At 35.7% G+C, this 19,795-nt stretch overlaps 1 protein-coding gene across 1 annotated transcript in view; it reads left to right on the top strand.

Annotated features, from left to right (window-relative positions):
- Window positions 1-19,325, top strand: part of IPO7 (importin 7) — a 36,359-nt gene extending 17,034 nt beyond the window's left edge. Inside the window, exons 10-26 of the mRNA XM_009994269.1 lie at window positions 3,036-3,170; window positions 3,687-3,786; window positions 4,816-4,892; window positions 5,204-5,320; window positions 5,906-5,995; window positions 6,453-6,618; window positions 7,292-7,452; window positions 8,342-8,470; window positions 10,087-10,153; window positions 10,232-10,351; window positions 10,666-10,763; window positions 12,106-12,201; window positions 13,167-13,387; window positions 13,482-13,687; window positions 14,881-15,087; window positions 15,444-15,560; window positions 17,586-19,325. Of these exons, the coding sequence (XP_009992571.1) occupies window positions 3,036-3,170; window positions 3,687-3,786; window positions 4,816-4,892; window positions 5,204-5,320; window positions 5,906-5,995; window positions 6,453-6,618; window positions 7,292-7,452; window positions 8,342-8,470; window positions 10,087-10,153; window positions 10,232-10,351; window positions 10,666-10,763; window positions 12,106-12,201; window positions 13,167-13,387; window positions 13,482-13,687; window positions 14,881-15,087; window positions 15,444-15,560; window positions 17,586-17,683 (2,205 nt within the window). The 3' untranslated portion in view covers window positions 17,684-19,325. The remainder of the gene's footprint in view (window positions 1-3,035; window positions 3,171-3,686; window positions 3,787-4,815; window positions 4,893-5,203; window positions 5,321-5,905; window positions 5,996-6,452; window positions 6,619-7,291; window positions 7,453-8,341; window positions 8,471-10,086; window positions 10,154-10,231; window positions 10,352-10,665; window positions 10,764-12,105; window positions 12,202-13,166; window positions 13,388-13,481; window positions 13,688-14,880; window positions 15,088-15,443; window positions 15,561-17,585) is intronic.
- The last annotated feature ends 470 nt before the right edge of the window (window positions 19,326-19,795 follow it).

Raw genomic sequence — 19,795 nt, 5'->3', positions numbered from 1 at the left:
TTTGGGAAGAGAACATTTGTCACATTGAGTGTTAGGAAATACATCCCAGCACTCTACTCAGACAGTTGATATCATCTTCTGAGATGCTCATAACTGTAAATAGCATCAGACAGATTAAACTTTCTTTAATACCTTACTGTTGCTTTGCACTTCAAAGGTAAAATGAAGCCCTGGCAAAAAAATGTATGAGCAAAAGAAATCTTTGAAAAGATACATATAAACTTTTCAACAAGATACTTTGTGGTTTTATTTACATTTTATTTTAATTGAATTGGAACCAAACTGTTACTGCATCCAGGAAACTGCAAGAATTCAAGTCTTTAAAGAAAATTGCTAAAAAGCAAAGACTTTAAAAGTACTTGCAGTTTCTTCCTATACCTTCTTCCTTCATTGTATAGAAATACTGATAATTTGTAAGGTGTCATCCTCTGTTTCTGCGTGGAGGATAAATCTTCGATGCATGCTCAATAAATTGAATCCTTGAGATAAATGTTAAGGAAATTTTTTTTAAGGATTAATTTCTTTACAAAAATTGGAAATGTGTACAAAAAAAAGGTCTGATAATATACTTGACTGCATTCTCTTTACTCTCCAGAGTGTACAAACCCTTTCACTAAAGGAGCAATACATAAATATATAGTATGGAATTATAGGTTGTTCAGGTGTCAGTTTGAAACACACTGCTAATACTATTCTCATACTTCTCAGTGATTATTCTTTTTATCTAGTCTATATTTTTTTGTCATGTGCATGTCACCAACCAGAAAAAAATAGTCCAGTACATTCAGCGTTATAGCTAAACTGTTAAGCTTGGCCAAAACAGACTGAGCTGCCTAGCTGAAGTACCCTGATTCTTATCCAGCAGCTGTTTTGTTTAAGTTATTTCTCATTTTGAAAGACCTGATGAGCCAGAAGTAAGCCCTCATTGAACAATCCTGCCTAGTTGTTCCTTGGCACAGTTGCAGAATTTTATTTGCTCTGGAGTCTCTATCCCACATTCTGCCCTTCCTCACTGCGATTCTTGAGGCTTTTCTTAATATTTTAGATTTCTTTCCTTATTGCATCTGAATTATAGGAGGTGTCTGCTTAGATTTGTGAAAAGAGAGGACCAAAGCAGTCTCAAGTAGTGTGGCTGCAAAGACTGTTTATCCCCCATCCTCTCATTGACTGTTGATTCATTTAGGCATTTCTGTGTGCTGCCCTAGTACAATGAAGAACGTCTCCCAGAAAAAAGAAAGACACTTCAGATCCTTCTAAAATTGAAATACGTCACCAAACTGGACCTTCTTACATAAGCCTTTCCACAGAGAAGAGGATTGTATTACTGTGTTAGGTTCTAGTTTGCTGAAGACCCAGGATTACTACTTTTGCCTAGAACAAAGAGCCCCTCTTATATTTTTTTAAATTTTCCTGAGCTGCCACCATGGTAAGACTCAGGCCATGGAGACTGTCTCAGATCCATGCATTGTAAAAGTTCAGTATATGATATTAATATGGTAATAGTAATTTCTTTGTTGTTTGTATTGAAATTTATAAAGGAAGCCAATCTTTAGAATGCCATATCCTCTGCAAAACCACAATTCCTCGTCTTGATGAGTTTCCCAGTTGCTTCTGGAAAGACTGTATTTAAGACATACCATCAAGGAAGTAACTTTTCAATGATTAATTATTAATATTGGGGTTTTAATTATTAGTATTTTATTAATATTTTTAATGGTTAATATTCTTAATTGTTCAAGAAGCATGTTAGTCTTACCATGTACTCGCATTTTAGTGATTCTGGAAGTTACAAATATCTGTCATTTAAGGTATTGTTTTTGCAGAGAATTATTTTCTCTTTTGGCTAGTTTACAAGAGCCTGAAAAGGAATATTGGCATATACATTCTTTGATAATCCTCAAAACATCTGCAAGTCTGAACATTTGCTCTGCTTTCCTATCCTAAGTCAATGTCTAATGCCACCAAAGCCTTGTACTGAAACGAGGGTAGCAACCAGTAATTTCATTAAGTCCAGGAGGCTTTTAAACATGAGCAGTTAAACTTTCAAGACTGGTAATGCCTCTAGAGCATAAAACAGTTTGTAAAGCTATGAATTTCATGGTGAATTAATGCATCCTCTTTAAACTCAAGTGCAAGGCATGTCCTGTGGGAGAAGTGCTTCAGTGCTTGTATAATAGATGTTATCAATGGAATTGCATTTCAAAATTAGTCTCATTTTCCCAAAATGTTTTCTTGGTGATATTGCAGATTGATAGATATCTTTTCAGTTCGGGATTTTTTTAAACACTGTTTTTTTTTAAGAAATAAATGAAACCTGGAAATGGGATTTCTCGTTTCTCTCTGATTGGTGCTACTGCTCTTGAAGGTGCAGTGTTCCTACTGTCCAGGGTTGTGAGACAAGGAAGCTCCCAAACTTTCCCATGAGTTAGAATTTAATTACTAGTAATGTCCATTTCATGTCCTTCTTTGTGGAGAACCTTGGATTTTAATAAATGTAAATGTCTGTGAATAGTTCTGAATTGTGACATGATGAGGAGAACTGAGGCCAGAAAGCCAGAGGGGGAGGCTGATTTGTCAATCTTTTTGCATACATATATTCTTCATAATGTGTCACAGCTGTAAGGCTGTGCTTAGGCAAGAATCAGTTGTATGTGTGATTGTAGAGTATTTTACCAGTCCAGTGTTTGAGCATTAATTTCTGTCCCCAAAGAGTGGCAAGGTGGAATAATAAACCTCAGAGAGAAAGGTCCCTTGGGCTATGTTGATGAACTACCATGTATGTTTTGTCTTATTAAAGGAGTGTGTTTTTAAAAGATGTGCAGCCCATGATATGAGTGGTAAATTACCTCATAAAATTAACAATGATATTTAGTAGAATGATTAGTGAATACCCACTTTTGTCTAATGGATAACCAGGGGTTTTTTTTTGGTTGGTTTTAGAGGGGCCCTGTGTAGCTTGTGAGGGAGGGTAGAATAATTCTGGTGAAAGTGGTTCATGCTCAGTATAAGCTATTGATGAGATCTGATTTTTCTAGGTGTTGCTGAAGGTGTTGTATCAATACAAGGAAAAGCAGTACATGGCTCCTAGAGTTCTGCAGCAAACACTGAATTACATCAATCAAGGAGTGTCACATGCAGTCACCTGGAAGAATCTGAAACCTCATATTCAAGTAAACATTTTTGGGTTTTAATATTTAGATGACTCAGTAGTATATTAATCTTTTGTACAGTGTTTCTAGCCTTGCTAGAATTCAAGTTTAAGGGACCTCTGGTATGAATTGCTGGTGCAAGGAGTTGAAGCCTGTTTGATGAAGCCTAGATAGGTGAACAAAGCTAGATAGTTGCCTTCTTTTCCTCTTAGTCCTTTGTGCTTTAATATCTTAAGGATTACAATGTCACAAAGCAACACAACACATTTGGAGATGGTGGTAACTACTGAATTTATGGCATTGAATCTCCATATACCATTATCCAAAGCAAATCTAATATCTGGAGCTGTATTGTAGCTCAGCTTTAAATGGTGGATTTTTTGAAAGGTAGCACAGAAAATCCACTGTGTCCAAGTAGTTTTAGAATGTAACTTTTATATAAGAAGTGGCAGGATGGACAAAAAACTGAAATACAGAACACAATACAGAGATGGATTTAGTAGTGCTAGCCTGTTTCAACTGTTTTTATTATTGCAGGGAATCATCCAAGATGTTATTTTTCCATTGATGTGCTATACAGATGCTGATGAAGAGCTTTGGCAAGAAGATCCCTATGAATATATTCGCATGAAATTTGGTGAGAATTTGAAATCTACTCGTTAAAATACAGCTTCACACAAGGGTGGGATTTTTTGTTTTGTGTGAAAATAGAAATTACTGAATTTTTGAAGGAAAAAAAAGAAACATTTGTGTTATCCAAATAATATAACACAGTTAACTTTTGGATATACTGGTGGAAATGACAAGTAACATATCATAGTCAACAATGGCACTGGTGTTTCTGCACTTGAATAAGTAGCTAATTTAGACAGAAAGTTTTTGTTATAAGTCAAACAGTCTAGGTCTTGCTGACAATAATTGCATAAGTTTAATGTTATTAAAATTTTATGCTTTTAAAGAGATAACATTTCAAGGCCCTTGATTTTTTGTGATCTTAACAAATTTCACACATGGCACAGCTCAGAGCAGATTTACCAGAATGATAAAGGAAATACAATGAAGTAAGCCCAGCATTCCAGACTTGGCTAATTTCACCTCCTATGCCTTGCTGCTTTGTTGTTGGATTTTATGTTAAGTCTATGCAGTCCTTTCAGGCTGGGGAGGCAAGAATATACTTCAGACTTCCTGAACTGACTTTTCCCTCCACTAGGATGGATAGAACAAGGAAACTTGATGAGTTTGGGAGTTTCTTATCCCTCAGGTCAGAGGCAGACCTGTAAACAAGTTTTATGCAAGTTTCTGGTTATGCTCTTCTGCAGAGCAATAAAAGACTGAGCATTTTTAACTCATAATCAGTTGTGTGTTTGCCTGTACAGCCAAAAACTGACGGCTGTGTCTGCTTGTACTGTTACACAACACTTAGCAGAAAAATAAGGAAGACTACAATTTTGTATTAGTTATGTAGAGCCAGACGAAACACACGTATTGGGAATTTCCAACCATGTGTTACTGCTGTTTAGTTTTAAAATACGGATAGTAAGAAAGCATGATTAACTATGTGTGCAAAAAAAATGTTGCTCTTTTGTATTAAATCATTAGATTGCATTAAGATCATGAACTGCAGTAATAGACAAAAATTAATGTCTGATACATGTTTACTTAATAGATGTGTTTGAAGACTTCATTTCTCCAACAACTGCTGCTCAGACATTGCTGTTTACATCATGTAGTAAAAGGAAAGAGGTAAGCTATTCAAGGACTTTACTTGAATAGAATGTTAGCTAGATTTAGTTGATAATGTCTCCATGTGCTGAAAGAACTATTACTACTAAAAGTTTCATATCATGGTACACAAAAATGTGTAATTTCTCTCAGGTTTATTTTCCACTGCTCCATTGGTGATTTTTGTATTTGCCACTTCACGTAGGGCATAAAACATCTAAATTCCAGACTTACCTCCAGGAGCAGATTATTAGAAATTTAAGCATTTCAGAGCACTGATAATGGTTCCTGAGATGATTGAAGTGTTTTGACTAACTTTACATGTGATCTAGGTCTTGCAGAAGACAATGGGCTTTTGTTATCAGATCCTTACGGAGCCAAATGCTGACCCTCGTAAGAAGGATGGTGCTTTACATATGATCGGTTCTTTGGCTGAAATTCTCCTAAAAGTAAGCAAGCATAACAAAACTGGCCTTTCTTTGGGTTCATTTTTATTTCCCTCCTTTCGTTTATTTCACATAAAGTGTCTTAGAAGAAATGAGAACAACACTTGGAGTTTACATGTTTCTGAATCACTGCCTGGAAGGAAGGAAAAAAAATCCATCTAGTGAGAGGATTATTTTTCTGTGTATATAAGAGTGAAAAGAAACTGAAATTAACAACCTTGCTTAGTTATTATGGTAGTGAAAAATATGCAAGGCATGGACTTGTTTTTGGACCATAGCTCTGAGAAGTTTCTCTGACCACTTTTGCTTTTGATACCAATGCCAATGCTTTTGATAATGCACTGCCAAGCAAAAAAATGTCAGGAAAAAATGTCACTATTTTGACTGGAGATTATGAAAGTGTAAGGATCCAAATGTAATTACTAATATGGGATTTCATTGTTGTTTAATGGACTTTAATAACAGGGGAAGTTAAAAGTCTGAGGATTTTGTTACATGGTTCACACTTTTAAATGTGACTTTTTACTGGATTAGAAATGCATTTTTATATAAAGTTTTAAACTGATGTTTCTATTTGTATTCTGACAGAAGAAGATATATAAAGATCAGATGGAATATATGTTACAGAATCATGTGTTCCCTCTCTTCAGTAGTGAGCTGGGTTACATGAGAGCACGGGTAAGAAAGTGGCTGATTTACTGTTAAGATACACCATCTTGTTCCAACTGAAAAATTCAGGAATATTCTAAGAGTTTAGTATACATCTTTGTATGTGATTATAGATGGCTACTGTGCATTTTCGAAATGGCTGCAGAATTGTGTGCATAGTTTTCCATCTGTGTCTGGTGGTACAGTCTGTTTGTGTTTTGCATTTAGACTGTACTGCTCACACAAAACCTGTGGCCAAAGATGAACTTGAGATCATAGTACTGGTCTAGTGACGTCTGAAAGACAAGCCTCCCACTGGCCAGCCTCCACTCTCTCAAACATCTTAATACTTTAAAAAGTTTACAGTCTCTATTCAGCAGTAGTTTTACTTCATATTTAATAATTTCTGTAGGTTGTGTGTATACGAGTAGTTGATAATCCTGTTGGTGAGTCTTGTAACTGAATTTGTTGAATGTCTTTTTTTCAGGCTTGTTGGGTTCTTCATTATTTTTGTGAAGTCAAATTTAAGAGTGACCAGAACCTCCAGACAGCTTTAGAACTCACAAGACGGTGTCTGATAGATGACAGGGAAATGCCTGTGAAAGTGGAAGCTGCAATAGCACTTCAAGTTCTGATCAGTAACCAAGAGAAAGGTAGCCCTCTTTTCTTAAAGCTCCAGCAAGCTTTGAAGGGAATAAGCATTAATATTATGATGTTCAGGAAGACTGGTTCTTTTCTTTCCTGATGTTAACTTACTTCTTGCAATTGTAATTTGTAATATTAATTGTATTTTTTCAGCTGGAAATTTGTATATTTTTGATAAATAAAATTACCACAATTTTAATGGTACAATCCAGTTTTCCAACACCTATTCACTGAATCAGAAATAGGGTGGCACTATGAGCATAACTATCTCAGCATATGTTCCTTTATGGTGAAATTCAGGGTGTTTTGTTTTTTTTCAAGTTCTCTTTATCCTGGCGGGCTTTATGTTGCTTAGCATTCTCGAAGCTGGCATATAGGCTACAAACCTGGGCTGATTGTGTATGTACCCATTCCTGTTCAATTAAAATTTGCATTGATAAGTCATCTTGCATTCCATAAAGGCTGTAGAACTCTGGTTTTCATATATCAGTTGTGATCCTCTTGGTATACATTTTTATTTAAAAAATTGTTTTGAGTGTTAGTATTGCTATAATTATGTGTACTACCTATGGTTTTGGCAGATGAATGCTGAAGCACTGAAGAGTAATAAAATATATAGAGACTTTTGTATACTGTAGTTTTGTAAGAATGCAGACTGAAATCTTTTCACTTGTGTTTCAGCTAAAGAATATATTACTCCATTCATCAGACCTGTAATGCAAGCTTTACTTCATATTATAAGAGAGACTGAAAATGATGATCTTACTAATGTGATTCAGAAGATGATCTGTGAATATAGTGAAGAAGTTACCCCAATTGCAGTAGAAATGACACAGCATTTGGTAAGAATTTCTGGTGACTTAGGAAGATGTTTAATATGCAGAAGACTGGTATTTTAAATTAAGAGAGTTGTCCATCAATCAGTAGCTGTTGTTACTCTGGTCAGCTTAAGTACATTGATACATAATTGTTTTTTTCTACATAGAGACAGTTTCTTCTCAAAAGTGCCTTCATAACTTGAACTAAATGGAAATTTCTTAAGAATGATTATTAATCAAGAGGTGTTTAAGAAATTGTATGTTTTTTCTTCTGATAGTGTTAATAATGATTTTTAATAGCACATTTTAGGTAGTCTCTATAATGTGACTTAGGTGTTTTCTGTTTTTAAATTGGGAATGAAAGAGCAGATTTTTAATTGAAAATTTGGTGTGAAAATAATGTTTTATGCAATGAGAAAATAAAGTTGAATCTGCAGTTCAGAGCTTGAATGGCCGCATATTGCAAGTTGTACTAGTGGTTTCAAAAGCTGAGATAAGCTTTGTGCGTCCTTATGATAAGGACATTGCTTTGGAGTTAGAACTGAATTGTTTGCATGTCCTCTCTGGGAATGCCTGCAAAGTGATCCAGTCTGCTTTAGCTGCCAGTTAAACCTTGTGTCAGAAAAACTTAGTTGTAGAAAATGTATTATTTTGCATGGAAAGTAATGTCATTTATATATCTTTATTGATGAATGGATAAAGGATGACTGCTTAAATGACTTAATATTCAAATATTTTATCAATCTTGAAAACAAACTCTGAAATGGAATGGTCACATTCTAATATTCATGTTTTCTTAGCAGAAGTCATCCTTAAAATTTTGTAGAATACCAGATTTGCACAATTGTTCTTCATCTCCAAGCATGTCCTCATTAAATGACATATTTATGCATTGTTTTGCTGTTGCACACAGGCAATGACATTTAACCAGGTCATTCAGACTGGACCGGATGAAGAGGGCAGTGATGACAAAGCAGTGACAGCAATGGGAATCTTGAATACCATTGATACACTTCTTAGTGTAGTTGAAGATCACAAGGAAGTAAGTAAAAATTACTACAAAGCTACTATGTATTGTCTAAGACACTGAAAGTCTTTTGTAGTTGCAGTGTTCCTGACATTTTTTCCTGAAAAACTTGTCCTTTCAGCCAAAAATACCTTAAAACAGAAAACAGTGAAGTACTTCCCATGCAACAAAGTTGTAACAGAGTAGGTCACATTTCTAACACAATAGGTGGAGTAATAGAGCATAAGTGTTGCCACAGTGTTTTCCATAAGAATCCACGTTCTTGTTCAAATAGGTGGAAGCAACTTGTCTCTAACAGATGGAACTTGTGTCAGCTCAGCTGGAAAAACCCATCTGATTTGATGAGGTCTGCCCTTCAAAGAAAACAGATAAAACTTGTTAGCTTTGAACATCAACTCTGCTGACTTAATTTGCTCTCTGCAAAAAAAAATCAATGTCTGTAAATACAGCTGTTGTAGCTGTGTTTATTGATTTTATTTATTTTTACCTGCCTAATCTGCACAGTAGAATTCTGCAGTGTGATGACAGTTTTTGTTACTTAGTTTGAATGCACTAACTTCTGTCCAGAGTACAACTCGTTCAAAAGATGCTGTTGCTGATTAAAATCCTTCTTGACTAAGTCAGATACTGTTTTCTGAAAAATAAATGAGAGTTTTTTAGTGCTTGAACAGATAAATTGTAATCTCAGGGCTCTGATAAGGAAGCAGTATAACACAAATTTCAAATGCCCAAGGTTGGAATCCACTGCTGCCATGCAGTGATGTAAGGACCAGTTTGGCTCATTTACTTGGTAGAAATGCTCAGTACTGTTGTTGTTTTCTTCATGTACTGTTTAGTGTCAGCAAATTCTTGCTATCTAAATGAAAAGTTTGTGTAGCAGGATGCTAATCCTGAGGAACTCACATGTAAACATTGATCAGTAAACATTTCTATTTAGAGACATCTCACACAGGGTGACCAGTGTGAGGAAATAAGGTATTTAACCAGTTAGTTTCAAATCCTGGTCTGTCTAGCTAAGACCAGAAACTCAACCTCATTTGTCTCAGTGCAGGGTGTGTGCCCTAAGCAGGTTAATGACTGATTTGCTACCTGTTCCATGGACTAAAAAAATCTAATAGGGAAAAGTATCTGAATCTGTAGACCAGCATTTAGACTGATTGTCCACCTACCATATGAACATCCTGAGCTAGGATGGGAAGTGGTTTAGTATTTACTTGTTTATTTTGTTTGTTGTGACGTTACTTTTCTGGAACACATAATGCTTCCAGCAACTTACGTTGCTTACCCATTTGATATATTACATTTACTTACTGTGTTTTGATGGGACTGAACTGTTGCATAGAGTTACAGTCAGGCTTTTCTTTTTAAAGGATACTCTATCATGAGGTTATTCCAATAGAATGTTTCAAAAATGCCTTGTATTAAAAGCTGTCTTACATATCCTTAGCTAGGAGTTCTACTTTTACACATGTGATGCTGTCGAATGTGAGCAATTTTAAATTGTTTTTAGAAGATTATATTGTATAAATAGAATCTGCTTTTAGTAATTTTATTTTAAAACGTGTTTAATTTCAACTCCAAAGTATTGAAAAAAGTCATAAATCTCCCTTTTTTTTTTTTTTTTTTTCCAGATTACCCAGCAGCTGGAAGGGATCTGTTTGCAAGTCATTGGAACAGTTTTGCAGCAACATGTATTAGGTATCTGTACTTTTGTTGGCTTATTTTTTTAAGTTTATAGGATTGACATTAAATTTACCTAGATTCTGTTTGTTTTAGAGTTCTATGAGGAGATCTTTTCCTTGGCTCATAGTCTGACCTGTCAGCAAGTTTCTGCACAGATGTGGCAGCTTCTTCCTCTTGTTTTTGAAGTCTTTCAGCAGGTTGATTATTTTACTGGTAAGTAACAAAAATCAATCAGAAAGCCAGTTGGTTTCATACATATAATTTCAACCATATAGTGAATTCTGTCTTGATTGAAATGTTAGGAGACCACTTTAATGAGGTTATGCTTTAAGTGTTTTATTCTACTGTTGCTGCAACCAGACTTGTTTTGCTAAGGCGTCTATGACTAGATGCTTGTTTATATTGACAAACATTAAGTAAGAACTGTAATTAACTTATTAATACATAGAATTCAACCTGATTTTAACAGGTTGTCTAATAAAACATGCAAACAGTATCTAACTGTGGTCATTCTTCTTTTAATACAGACATGATGCCTCTCTTGCATAATTATGTTACTGTTGATACAGATACGCTTCTGTCAGACACAAAGTATCTTGAAATGATCTACAGCATGTGCAAGAAGGTAAGCAGCCTCCTTGGTGATCACAAAACCTGTGATCTCTGAAGTAATTCACTGTTAAACTGAGTACTTTTTTCCAGAACAGCAGACTGAAACTGCAGAATTTTGATGTCTGCTCTTAAAGCATGATGCTATTTAATGTCCTCTGTGATTCCACAAATTATTGCGGAGAAATTTAAAGGTCACCTAAAATTTCAGATACACCCTTTTGCTAAAAGGTAAAATTAAATGGTACACAACAAAAGCAGATTAAATGATCCAGGTCTTGTGCACGGGTGCACGCAGGCATGCAAACCACACATAACTACATTGCAAATGGTAGATGGTTTCTTTTTTCCTGAGATTTGTAGCCTCACCATGGCTAAGTGAGGTTACCACATAACCATAGGTACACTGAAGGTCTTAAATCTGTTACCTAAAACCAGTAGAGTATGGGTGGAAAGTAGAGGGATAGGAATAGTTATTTTGCCAACTTCATGCCAAGCCAGTGATGAAAGCTGGGAGCAGAATGCAGTTCTCACTCAGTCCAGTCACTTCTAGGCAGTGTTTCTCTCTTTAACTTAGCTTCTCGGTTCCTGTATCTTAGAGGTAGCTGTCAACCAGGCTTTCTTTATCCAGTCAATATGTAGAATACCAAGCTTTCCAGAATGTTAGCCCTGTGTGAGGAAATAAATACTCCTTTATAAGGTGGTGTCAATGTTTTATAATCTCTTAAGAGTAATGTGTGGTGATCTCAGTTTTCCACTTCTGGGTATTGTATGTTGTATCAATAGAAGAACTATGGTGAACTCTAAGCTGCCCTATCTGTGGTATTTCTTGACTAGTTCTTTTGAAGATGTTTAAATATTATAGTGAATATTTCTTGCCAACCTCTATTTGAAAACAAGTTGCAACCAGGCTGATGAGGCTGATTGTAAATACTTGAATATTTTATAGATATGTAAAAAGAAAACTATAACCTCATAGTAATTGGTGTTTTATTAGCTTAGCACAGTGAATCTTTCTCACTGCATATCCCAAAATTCAGTACATGAATGCCTATGAATTTTTTTTGCTTTGTATATGGAAATAAACCTTTGAAAATTGCAGTTTATGGTTATAAAGTCACTGTTATTGCTCTGCATCCATGGAGTTATTTGTACTCTTGTATTAGTTTTACCCACATTCACCAATGTTTCAGTCTTTAGTTGTGATACTGAGCCATTGCTGTAGATTTGGCTGCTTCACTGATGGATGTTTTTGCTTGGATTGTAATGGAGTGGGGACACTGATATCAGCTTTTCGATGCAAAGCAGTATATGGAAAATAATTCTTGAAGTGACCAACAGTAATTGTTATTTTTCAGGTCCTCACAGGAGTTGCTGGAGAAGATGCAGAATGTCATGCAGCAAAGCTGTTAGAAGTAATTATTCTTCAGTGTAAAGGACGTGGCATTGATCAGGTTGGTAACAACTTTAGTTGCTATAACTAATATTTAAAAGCTTATTTTCAAATGTGAATTGGTTATGTATTAACATGAGTTCTGAGAAGTCTGTGCAGTGTGACTAATCCTGACTTCTACTTCAGTGTTACTCAATTAACAGCCCTGCAGGGATAGTTATTGCACACTTTGTCTCCAGAGTTTAAGACACTATAAAACTTGTGTTTTTGTGAATCTGAAAGGGTACCGTTTTAGGAGCATCTTGGTTCTGAAAGTCATTTAGTTATATTCTAAGTTAATTCTAGTGAATATTTCATTTAAATTATTCACTCTGTCTTGTTAATAGCCTTGAAGTAAATAAGAATGAAAATTAAGTTCCTGGAGTCCCAATTAATGTCATAGAGGAACCACAGACTTCATTATGCACCTATGGTAGCTGGAATTTGAGAGATGAATTTGTGTGTTTCTGCTGTGCATATAGCAAGCACTTTATAACAGCTGTTTAAATAATTTTTGTATGCTTATTAATAATTGGGGATATGGTTCCTGGAAACTTCAGTTTTTAATTTATTGACAGGAAAGTGTGACATCTGCAATGAGACAACTACTTTGAATAGCTGTTTTTCTTGAGATGTCAGTAATATCTCTTGACTTTGCGGATATTAAAAAAAACAAAATTGATATTTCTGGACTTCCTTGTGTACACATTTCCTCTATTTTGATATTTTTAAATCATAAGATTATAGAACAAGGAGTTATACCTACTGTGCATGATGTCACAAAACCCCTATGCTCAAAGTAGATAAAAATCTTTTCACCTTTTTATTTCATCTTCATATATGACTTATGCTGGCAATTAAAAATGGTTCCCATTTTATGCCTTCTGTATTTAGGTGCCAGACTGGCTTTATGCCATTTCTCAATTTTGGTATGAAATACAGAACTACAAAATTTGTGATCACTGTGTAATGTTTCTCACTCTTCAGTGCATACCCTTGTTTGTGGAAGCTGCGTTGGAAAGATTGACAAGAGAAGTGAAAACAAGTGAACTGCGAACAATGTGCCTCCAGGTTGCCATAGCTGCTTTGTATTACAATCCTCACTTACTACTAAATACATTGGAAAACCTTCGTTTCCCCAATAATGTGGAGCCTGTCACTAATCACTTCATAACACAGTGGCTTAATGATGTGGACTGTTTCTTGGGGTAAGTGTTTCTGCTTTTTCTCCGTGTTAAACCTCTGTTACCTGCTTGTGAATTGGAACAAAACTGGCAACTTTTGAATTCTTCTGTTTTCTAGACTGCACGACAGAAAGATGTGTGTGCTTGGCTTGTGTGCTCTTATTGATCTGGAGCAAATACCACAGGTTTTAAATCAAGTTGCTGGCCAGATCCTGCCAGCTTTTATCCTTTTATTTAATGGATTGAAAAGAGCATATGCCTGTCATGCGGAGCATGAAAATGACAGCGATGATGATGATGAAGCTGAAGAAGATGAGGAAACAGGTATGGAAACTGAAATATTGCTGTTGCTTTGTATTTTACCTTTTTTCTGTTGGAAAATCCTAGTTCCAGTGTGGAACTCTGAAGTGTGCCCTAATTCCAAACATCAAAAGCTGTGGTACAGTACTGGACATCTTTTAACAAGTTTCAAGTATGTCTGACTTAGTATCCAGTCCCTCTTAAAATAACTTCCTAGGCTGAGTCTCTTTGAAGTCACATCAAGCTAGCTTTTGTGTGTGGATGCTCTCATTGCTGAAAATAATTATTTCTAGGGCGTTTCCCATTTGAGTGAGGGATAAGTGTCACTAGAAGGAGTTTCCAGGAATCCTTCTAATCCATTGTACAGTTTGGACTAACAATATTAAAAATGGCCCCATCAGCTGCTGGTGGTTTAGCTGTGTCTTGAGAATGAGTTCTTGTGATTTTTTGTTTGTTTTTTTTTCTTTCCCCTGGACTGATGTAATCTCAATTTCATCAGCCTTTCTAGATGCTTCTTCATACAGACATTTCACAAACTTTTTTTCACATCTTTTGCCATCTTTATGTGAAGTTCAGAATTACCAACAGCTTTCCCTGTACTTCCTCCTTTCACTATACTCTGCCTAAGCTTTTAGTTCTTGTTCCCAATTTTCTTTCCATCATCACTCTCATGTTTTTGTGAGTGATTATTTGGAATAGTTTTCCACACTCAAAGGAGTATCTCTTGGTTTTCATCTGTCTACTTAAAACCCAGTTTCTTTTTGATCTCTGCTGTTGACAATTGTCTAGAGTCCAGAATTCACTATATGTCATTCATGCTACTACATTTTGTATTTATTAAGCATTCTTTTCAACAGCTCCTTTGAATGTGTCTTTTAAAGTGTTTTTATCACATTATTTCAAACTTTCTTTGGAGCACAAGTATTCTTTGCTAAGTTGAAAGTTTTGCCAAGTGCTGTTCCAAACTATTGTATATATGTTTTATTATATATGTATTTTTGTGAAAATGAAATTTGCCTTTACACAGTTGGTGTGAGGGAAGAGTGTCTGGGGGGACGAGACCATAGCACTAGGAGAGGAGTTAAAGGGCTTCCCCCTTTCTAGTCTGCACTATACTGTTATCAGTTGCATTGCTTGTTTTGCATAATCACCTACCTAAAGTGTTGTTTTTAATGTTCTTGAGATAATATTTTGTGTGTGTGTAATATTTAACTCAGAGGAATTGGGGAGTGATGAAGATGACATAGATGAAGATGGTCAAGAATATCTAGAAATTCTAGCAAAACAGGCAGGTGAAGATGGAGATGATGAAGACTGGGAAGAAGATGATGCTGAAGAGACTGCTTTGGAAGGCTATTCCACAATTATTGATGATGAAGACAACCCTATTGATGAATATCAGATATTTAAAACAATTTTTCAGAGTAAGTAACTTTATTTCATTTCCTAGCCAACAAGTTATATTGTAAATTTAGTGTATGCCATACACTAGTGTACACCATCAACTAGAACCTTTGGAAAGCTTCCAAGCAGGCTTTTCAGTATGTGCTTTGAACAAGTTCTTTATTTGGAAAGGGGAAGCCAACATTAAGCTTTCAGAGCTTGAATCAATATATGGTAGAAGACATCATAGGCTGCATTAGTGCTTTTACGTGTCTTAAATTATGTAACCCTAGCAGAATGTTATTCTGATTTCAAACAGCAGTGAATTAGTAAGGTTTATGTTAGGTAATGTTTTAATGAACACTTTCCTTTGGCTTGTGTTTCCTTTCTTGTGCAGCAATTCAGAATCGTAACCCTGTGTGGTACCAAACCTTGACACAGGGTCTTAATGAAGAACAAAGAAAACAATTGCAAGACATAGCAACTCTGGCAGATCAGAGACGGGCAGCACATGGTATTTTTCTTCCTTTATACTATTAATTGCTTCTTTCACTGTTTGGATGCTGTTTGTGTTTTAAAAAGCATAATACAGAAAATACCTATAAATCAAGCTTGATAACATCTTCATCAAGGCAGGGTTGTTTTACACTCCAGCAATGTTTGAACTCATTTTAAGGTTGTCAGGTCACAGAGCCTTAATGCACAAAATTGATGGCATATCCCAGGTGTAAGAAATGATAGAAACAACTTAATGAAGTGACCAAGTAAATCATATTTGTCATAATTGCTTTAACCTGAAAACAGTTGATTACCTGAAGGTGAATGAACTCTATGGTAACAAACACATTAAGTGGCTGACAAATTATTTCCCCATGTGACCTAGTCCAGCTGGGATAGACAGTGATACTAGGGGTGGGAAAATACCAAATTACCAAAGCAGTATCCATCTTTAAAGCTACATTATTAAGCATATTAAATATTTTAGATTGAAGAATAGCAACACATAATACAAATTTTAAAATATAGGAAGTAGGCAGATCCTCAGTTTTAGGTTTTTTTGCAAATTTTCCTAGGTGTTTAAGGGTAATCCTAAACACATCACTTTCTAAAGTCAAGGCTGAACTTTGATTTATCAGTCCAGTCTCGTATCCTGCATCATATTCAGCAATTATTACAAGATGTTTCAAAACAGAAGTACCCAAAATTCTAAATAAAAAGATTGGTAGTAAGGATGTTCATTTTATAAGTAGCTTTTGTTAGAAAACAGCCTAAATTACCTTACAAAGCTTGTAAGTGTCTGTCCAGAATGGTCCACTTTTTAAAATGGGAACAAAATACTGTTTCACTGTGACGCATGTCAAGCACTGGACATTATACTGATGAGATTATACCCCACTGGAGCTTTTTATGAGAAGAATGTTCTGTGAGGTGTTTTTTTCAGCTGCTTATTCATAGAGCAACTTAGATTCAGGTTTTGAAGTTTTACTGAGGCAACCAGATCCTTACAGGGAATTCTTGCATACTCCATTTAGGCTACCTACCACACATGGGGACGTTTTCCTGGCCTGTTTCCAAAGAAACAGACAAAACACAGATGCCTTTGATACTAAAAGTTGTCCTGTATTCCCAAAAAGAGAGAGTTTCCAATTATTTTGAGGTAGGAGAAAGCTCTTAGATTGGAAGTAAGACACTAATAAGCATTGTTATCTTAAGCTGGGAATAATATAAACCTTCTTCTGCATTATCTAGATGGTAGTAAAGGTAGAGAAATACACATTTCTATCTGCTCTTTACCAACCTTATTTTCAGTTGTTCATGTATTAGGGTTTGTAACAACCAGTCTTGCAGTAATCTTCAAAGGATGGAATATGCAGCAAGTAAAACCAGGCAGCTTAACTATCACTGTTAGTTATGCTGGTGGATATGTGGTCCTCAGATGCCCAAAGATCTTAAGATGTGATTGAAAATGGAAAGTGGTAGTTTCCTCGCCAAATTACAGTACATTATTGGTGGCAAGGGGCACAATACATGTATACTAAAAAGTCTGTTTCTGGTGCTTCAGTGGCTATTTATTCTTATTTGTTGAATTGAGGAACACATAAAATTTAGCTAATGTCTGTGTACTGCCTTTTTTGTACATGTGCTCTGTTACTGATTTGACCAAAAAGTTTATTAATGTTAATCAGAAAGAATGGGGCACCTTTTAGCAAGTCCAGCATTCGTTGAGGTCCTGTTTCTGAAATGTGAAAATTACATACTCATGTCCAAAATCTAAAGAGCAGGCTTTTTAAAATATAAATTAAATTAAGCAGGTCTATAACAATAGTGAGAAATTTAAATAAAGAATCAATCCATCTGTTGTGTGGGGCCTGGTACATTTCTACTTTGTGGGTGCTAATTACTTTCTTGGGTAGTGCCAGGTTAAACCTGTATATGTCTGAGAGACTCAAAATGGTCAGTGACAAATTCTTAATCTCTCTTCTCCCCTACCCACACTAAAATATCTTCCTTCTGTTTTGTTTTGTTTGTTTTGTTTTAGAATCCAAAATGATTGAAAAGCATGGAGGATACAAATTCAATGCTCCAGTTGTGCCAACTTCATTTAATTTTGGAGGCCCTGCCCCGGGAATGAATTGAATTATCACTTTTCCTGCTACTGTGTGATTGTAGTGAAGAGCTTGTGTTCCTCCCAATAGTGGTTCCAGAACTGGTTCATGTTACCTACAACTCACTCTAAACTAATTGATAAATAGATTGAACAAAAGCCCCAGAAGTGGGACCTGATCGTGCAACCTAATACTGGAAAGCAAACCAGAGGGGTTTTTTTTGAAGATAGGAAGAATCTGAATTTAAAGCTTCAAATGACACACTTGGAAATCGGAAATCAAGAGGGGATGACATGAAGGCAGCTTTTCTTTTTTCTGAGGAAAAAAATAGGCATGGGCTGCAGGACTATCTACAATGTCTCATTTACAGGACAAACTAGATGGCAGACTTGATTTTTACACCTGTGGCGGTATGAGTATTTGCCCAGTTTATTTCCCTTTTCTCCCTTCCTATTGGGTGTCTATTCTTTTAATGTAAATAAGATAAGGTAATCAGATAGCCTTACTTAATCTTCATCATTTCCATTTATCAAGATTGTTCATATGTAGAATATTGGACACTTAATGTAGCACTACATAACTGATAAATCTGTAAATGAATTAGCACTTTCATATTGAAACAAGCCTGCTAGCCTATGTACAAAAATAGCAAAATGTTTGCTGTTTATAAAAAAATAAAAATAAAAAATAAGGGATATATTGGGGAAAATAATTTCAGGTTATTAATTTAAAATGAACTAGCAGTTTTGTACCTGGTGACTTTGTGGTGCAGTCACCTCTGGTTGTGACTTGAATTCGGTTATGTAAAAAGGGGTTAGTGGTATTTCATTGCTGCTAAAAGAAAAAATAGCAACACCCTCTGTGTCCTTTCTTTTTCTTAAAGATCTCACTGTACAAGGTAAAATTTGAATACAAATGTGTACTGTAAGCACTGAGGAAAAAATGACCTTTACAAAAGCAGGTACATAAGATGTGAAGTTCTGCTCTTAAGAGTAGATTGAAGTGTGTGGATGAAACATCTATATATGCAACCTGTTAAAAACATAATTTAATTTGGCTAATCTGGGCTATAGTCTATAAATTTTTTCCCCTAATTTTGTGAAATACTCTTTTTTCCAGCACGTGGTGGTGCAGGTGCACCACTCTTGCATTTCATTCCCCCTCTTTTTGCACTCCCAGCATTAGTGTGTGCTGTTGTCTGCCTGATCCAGACAGTATATTTGAAGTGTTGCCAATCTTTCATTTTTGAAGCCACAGTTTTCTTCCTTCAAAGTTGCTATAGTAACTAGTATTTTAGCTAGAGAGGCAAAATACAGTTCCCTCTGGGACCACTATCAAAACCACTGTATGAAGCAGCCAGCAGGGAGATGCTGTGAATGGGTTGGCTTAAATGCCGCCTTTTTCTTTTCTAAAAGCAAAAATCCATAGTTTTTGATCTTCCCTTGAGATCATTGGTGTCAGGTCTTTTAAATCAAATGTTTGTTTGTTTTTTCTTTTGGCTGTTTTTATATAAAAAATGTCACCTGCTGTTACAATTGATATTAAACAAGCTACCTTAATTTAATGTAAGCCTCCAAAATTTAAATACAGGTTAAAAATAAACTGAGTTTATATCTGTAAAAATGAAATGCACATATATATATTATGATACTCAAAATGCAGTCTTCAGAAAATTGGTTTGTGTGGTGTGGTTTTTTGCATCAGCAGAGTAGCAGGTACTTGTGGTTTGGGGTTTCCATGACGAGCTGACCAGCGCCATGCTTTGCCTTCCATTTGTTGCACAACCGCTAGCGCTGCTTTGAGCAGGTGCAGTGGGTTTTTCCAGGCACTCCTCTCTGGTTTGCCTTTCTTCGGCAAATACAATTCCCTGCACACAGAGTGCTGATGGGAGAGACTGAGCCAGGACTATTAACGCCACGTTGCCCTAGCCGAATACCAAAGGGATACTTTAAAAGCAAATTGCGGACTGAAAAGGATGGATGTTGCACCTGATGTGAAAAAGCCTGAAAAATTAAGCCTTGAGTCAGAGTATCCATTATAGTAGTGGTATGAAAACCACAGTAGTACTTCTGAATCTTTAGCTGACTGGCCAAGTACATATAGCAGAACTGGTGGGTTTTTTAAACGTGTTACTCATGAGCAC

The sequence above is a fragment of the Chaetura pelagica genome, unplaced genomic scaffold (assembly GCF_000747805.2).
Source record: "Chaetura pelagica isolate M959 unplaced genomic scaffold, ChaPel_1.0 scaffold153, whole genome shotgun sequence".
NCBI classification, from domain to species: domain Eukaryota; kingdom Metazoa; phylum Chordata; class Aves; order Apodiformes; family Apodidae; genus Chaetura; species Chaetura pelagica.
The sequence above is the reverse complement of the archived record's forward strand: the minus strand, read 5'-3'. Positions and strand labels throughout refer to the sequence as shown.